This window comes from Propithecus coquereli, unplaced genomic scaffold (assembly GCF_000956105.1).
Source record: "Propithecus coquereli isolate 6110/MARCELLA unplaced genomic scaffold, Pcoq_1.0 Scaffold5, whole genome shotgun sequence".
Taxonomy (NCBI): Eukaryota; Metazoa; Chordata; class Mammalia; order Primates; family Indriidae; genus Propithecus; species Propithecus coquereli.
The window spans coordinates 13,465,437-13,471,034 of NW_012150840.1; the positions used below are offsets into that span (position 1 = coordinate 13,465,437).

Genomic DNA, 5,598 nt, shown 5'->3' on the forward strand with positions numbered 1-5,598 from the left:
CCATTTTGTTTTTATTGCCTAGAATTGTTTTTGCTATGCGGGCTTCCCTTGACTCTTAAAGTCCAAAATCCTTAACATGGCCTACAAATCCCTGCCCTACTTTTCTCCAGGGTCATCTCATACAACTTTCTACACTATAGCTTCCCTTTACCATTCTTTCCTCCCATCACCCAGCACCTATGTGTACATACATTCCATAATCTAATGTTCTGCCTACCTTTTCATCTAATTCATTCCCATTCAACCTTTAGATATCAGGTCAAACTTTACTTTCTCAAGGAAGCCTTACTATGATCCTAGGTCAAATTTTTCTGTTATATCCTCTTACAGAATCAAATTTCCTTTCTTAAAAGCATGTATCTAAGTTTGTAATCATATATTATTAATGCAAATATCTAATGAAAGTCTGTATCCCTCACAAGGAGACTATAAATGCCACAAGAGAAAGAACTATGTCTTTTTTGCTTACTACCTAGCATGTGCCTGGCACACAGTAGCTATTCAAAAATATTTACTAAAGACATGAAAATAGATCTACCTTATTCTTTTTTAAATAACTGCAAAGAATTCCACTTAACACGTCATAGTTTCTTTAACCAATTCCAGAATGATGGGCATTCAAGTTGTTTCCAGATTTTTGATGTTACAAATAATGTTAGGATGATGATTTATGCCAGTATATTTGTAAATATACTTAAGTGCAACTGTTAAATGTAAAATTGCAGGTCAAATGAAAAGTGCATTTAAAATCTTAATGGATATTTCTAAATTGCCCCCCTAATTGGCTGACATTTATATTCCAAGCAACCAACAGTGTGTAAGAGTGATCATTTCTACATACTTAATACTCAACTTGAATATTCAAGTAAGCCAACTATTTGTGGGGGTAGGTAGTAGAGACAAAGAATGTTCATTTTTATGTAAGAGAGACAGGGTTTTCTTTCATATTTTAGTGTCATATTAAACATTTAAAATTAAAATATTTAAGTTTATCATTCCTATAAAAAGTTTCAGCAAATGAGTTAAGTAAATATAGCTAAGTAATCAGGAAAATGCTTACTGACTATAGAAAAATAGTACATTTAAAAAGCCATGTATTGGGCCAGGCGCGGTGGCTCACGCCTGTAATCCTAGCACTCTGGGAGGGTGAGGTGGGCGGATTGTTTGAGCTCAGGAGTTCGAGACTAGCCTGAGCAAGAGCGAGACCCCATCTCTACCAAAAATAGAAAGAAATTAATTGGACAGCTAAAAATATATAGAAAAAATTAGCCGGGCATGGTGGCACATGCCTGCAGTCCCAGCTACTCGGGAGGCTGAGGCAGTAGGATCGCTTGAGTCCAGGAGTTTGAGGTTGCTGTGAGCTAGGCTGACGTCACGGCACTTCAGCCTGGGCAACAGAGTGAGACTCTGTCTCAAAAAAAAAAAAAAAAAGCAGAATATGAAGGGTTAGATTTTGGAGAGTTCTCTTTTTATTGTCCTAATTAATGGGATCTCACAAACAATAAATTGTCAGTACTTTTCCACAAATAGATTTATAGAAAGATCAGTTCTTACCTTAACTGGGAAGCTACATTTTCCAGTGCGAACACCTTCTTCATCTGTCTGCCACTGATGTGGACGACTGGCCTCTGGAACATAAACATCTTTCTTTCTCCTAAAACTCTGCCGTAGTTTGTTCATTTTAACTTTTACAACCTGCAGACACAGTAAAAGAAATATGAAAAGAAATTATTACCTTCTCACTTTTTTTTTTTTTTTTTGAGACATGGTCTTACTCTGTCACCCAAGCTGGAATACAGTTGCCTCATCATAATTCACTGCATCCTTGAATTCCTGGGCTCAAGGGATTCTCCTGAATCAGCCTCCCTAGCAACTCGAACTATAGGCTTGTGTCACCACACCCGACTAATAACTTCTCATATGTCTAAACTCTGGATTACTAATAAAAAAACTAATTATCCCAAATTAAAGGTTTTGGCTTAAGGGAAAATGAGCAATTAGTATACTTCCTCTTAGAGTAACACTAAGTTCAAACAAACAAATCATTTTACTTTTTGAAAAGATATAGCTACAATACTAGTCCTTATAAAATCCACAATAAATTCTAGTAGGACTTGAAAAAATGTTATTCTAAGAACTTTTGAGCACTTTAATTTTCATAAACCAATAAGAAATCCTCCCTGCTGATCTACCTCTTATATCCATTCCAACTCCTGAAAATGGAAATTCGGACATGTAGGCCAAACTACAGACAGCTAACAGTTTCTAAAAACTTTCATACTTATTGGGAAAAACTCATTCTGAAACAATGAAATTTGGGGATCTTTTTGGCTCAGTATTAGAAGACACTAACCAAAGCAGGGACTACAGTCACCTTTTTATGAAAGATGATTCCTTATGAAGAGGAATAAAATAAAGCTTTATTTAAACATACTTGAAGAAAGGTTCTATTAGAACTAAGCAAGTAGTATGACATCAGATATACTTTCATATCTATAATCATTACAGTAATATAACAAAAACAATGAAAAAGATCCAAGTTCTCATCTTTAACTCCAGTTAAAAAAGAAAATTAGTGTTAAAACTATGTCAGTTCTTTGTTACTGCAAGAGGCACCTCTTGAATGCTGTCAAAGGCGCGGTATAAATCACAAAACTACAGATAAAGGCCCTAACTGTTAAGAAACAACAAATAAATATAATAGAATAAGTGGCCCTTTCAGAGTAAAATGCAAAATCTAAAACTAATACCTCCAGGTTTCTGTTAAAGAGTATGGCTCATTCTTTCCCTTGAAGGATGTAAGCATCTCTACCAGCCTAAAAGTGATCTTAACTCGAGAAAATGATGTGACAAAGCTATAAAAAGGAACCGTCCTCTCTGTCAGGAGTCTTAATGGCAATGGATTGAACACTAATTCCCACATGACACCAATGAAAGACTTAAAGTTTGCATTCTGAGGAAAATCATGTTGTATTTTAAAATGCATAATGCCACAGCAGAACTATTACCAAATTAGCTAATTTACACAGACAAGCTAATCTTACTACGCATCTTAAAAGGCAAAACTTCTGACAGAGGAGTGGCAATGTAAAAATTTCTGGATTTTCTAAAACTGGATTAAGCAGGTAACTCATTCTTAAACTATGTAAATGAGAGTCTACCTGGCCAGGCCACAGGGGCTCAGCCTGTAATCCTAGCACTTTGGGAGGCTGAGGCAGAATTCCCTGAGGCTAGGACTTCGAAACTAGCCTGGGCAATAGTTAGATCCTGTCTCTACAAAAACTAAAAAAAAAATTAGCAGGGTGTGGTGGCATACACCTGTAGTCCCAGCTACTCGGGAGGCTGAGGCAGGAGAATCGCTTGAGTGCAGGAGTTTGAGGCTGCAGTGAGCTATGACTGCACAGATTCTGTGTCAAAAAAAAAAAAAAAGAGTCTACCTTAACCTAACGGACTTCCAAAAAGAATCCCATAACCTGGCAGGGCTCAGCGGCTCATGCCTGTAATCTCAGCACTTTAGGGGTCCAAGGTGGGAGGATTGCTTGAGACCAGAAGCTCAGACCAGCCTGAGCAACAAAGTGATACCCCATCTCTACAAAAAATTAAAAAAATTAGCCACACTTGGTGGCACACACCTGCAGTCCTAGCTACTTGGGAGTCTGAGGTAAGAGCATTGCTTGAGCCCAGAAGTCTGAGGCCGGAGTGAGCTATGATTACACCACTATATTCCAACCTCAGTGACAGGATGAGACCCTGCCTCTAAAATATAAATAAAATAAAATAATACATAAAGAAAGAAAGGCTGGGCACAGTGGCTCATGCCTGTAATCCTAGCACTCTGGGAGGCTGAGGTGGGAGGATTGCTTGAGCTCAGGAGTTCAAGACCAGCCCGAGCAAGAGCAAGATCCTTTCTCTAACAAAAACAGAAAAAATTAGCCAGGCATGGGGCGTGGTGGCATGTGCCTGTAGTCCCCAGCTACTTGGGAGGCTGAGGCAGGAAGGTCACTTGAGCCCAGGAGTTTGAGGGTGCAATGAGCTATGACTATGCCACTGCATTCTGGCCCAGGCAAAGCGAGACCCTGTTTCATCAAAAAAAAAAAAAGAAAATACATCCTTATTATACTCTTTCATAATTTTAAATTTCTATTTGTGTATATTTTCAACATTTTAAAAACATACACAAATACAAGAAAATAAAATGTACCTATATCCTTCTTCGAGTTGGCATTCTCTGAAGTTATCTTGAGGAAAAAAGCCTATATGGTTCATTTCTTCTTAATTTCTTTTTCTTAGCAAAGCCAACTACCCACCTAACCAGTTGGCCAAGCCAGACACCTGAAAATCATTCCTGCATTCACTCTCTCTGGCCTATAACTCTACCGATTTTACCTCCTTAGTATCTCTTGAATTCATCACCCTCATCTGATTAAAATCCTTTAACTGCTTCACATCACCTTCAAGACAAGTCCAAATTGCTTACCAAGGCAAACACAATCCTTTTTCATCTGGCTTCTCTCTCCAGTCCCCATTCACATGCTAACTTCCAGCTTCACTAAACTATTTACAGTTCTCCAAACAAGGCATGCCCTCTTTTATAGCCTCTGTTTAGGTTCCTCCCTCTGCCTAGAAAGAAATTTCTTTCCCTGTTCACCTCTGGTTAAAGTCTACTCATCCTTTAAACCTAAGGTGGGAAACTATTAGAATTCTAGAAGAAAATGTTAGAAAAACTCTTACAGACATTGGCCTAGGCAAAGAATTTATGAAGAAAACCACAAAGGCAATCACAGCAACAACAAAAATAAATAAATGGGACCTGATCAAATTAAAAAGCTTCTGCACAGCCAAAGAAACTGTCCTGAGAGCAGACAACCTACAGAATGGGAGAAAATTTTCGCATGCTACACATCCAATAAAGCGCTGATAACTAGAATCTATTTAGAACTCAGGAAAATCAGCAAGAAAAAAACAAACAACCCTATCAAAAAGTGGGCAAAGGACATGAACAGAAACTTTTCAAAAGAAGACAGAATAATGGCCAAGAAACACATGAAAAAATGCTCAACCTCTCTAATCATCAGGGAAATGCAAATCAAAACCACAATGAGATATCACTTATCTCCAGGGAGAATGGCCTCTATCAAAAAGTCCCAAAACAATAAATGTTGGCTTGGATATGGAGAGATAGGAACATTCATACACTACTGGTGGGACTGCAAACCAGTGCAACCTCTGTGGAAAGCAATATGGAGATACCTTAAAGAGATACAAGTAGATCTACCATTTGATCCAGCAATCCCATTACTGGGCATCTACCCAAAAGAACAAAAGACATTCTACAAAAAAGACATCTGCACTTTAATGTTTATAGTGGCATAATTCACAATTGCAAAGATGTGGAAATAACCCAAGTGCCCACCAATACATGAGTGGATTAATAAAATGTGATATATATGTACCAGGGAGTACTATTCAGCTATAAGAAACAATGGAGATATAGCTCCTCTTGTATTTTCCTGGATAGAGCTGGAACCCATTCTACTAAGTGAAGTATCCCAAGGAAGGAAAAATAAGCACCACATGTACTCACCAGCAAATTGGTTT

The 5,598-nt window shown here is 37.9% G+C and overlaps 1 protein-coding gene across 1 annotated transcript in view; it reads right to left on the reverse strand.

Moving 5' to 3' along the window:
• The window catches only part of NUMB (numb homolog (Drosophila)), a 91,743-nt gene extending 90,051 nt beyond the window's left edge, over positions 1-1,692 (reverse strand). The window contains exon 1 of the mRNA XM_012656052.1: positions 1,555-1,692. Coding sequence (XP_012511506.1) covers positions 1,555-1,680 — 126 coding nt within the window. The 5' untranslated portion in view covers positions 1,681-1,692. The remainder of the gene's footprint in view (positions 1-1,554) is intronic.
• Between the last annotated feature and the right edge of the window lie 3,906 nt (positions 1,693-5,598).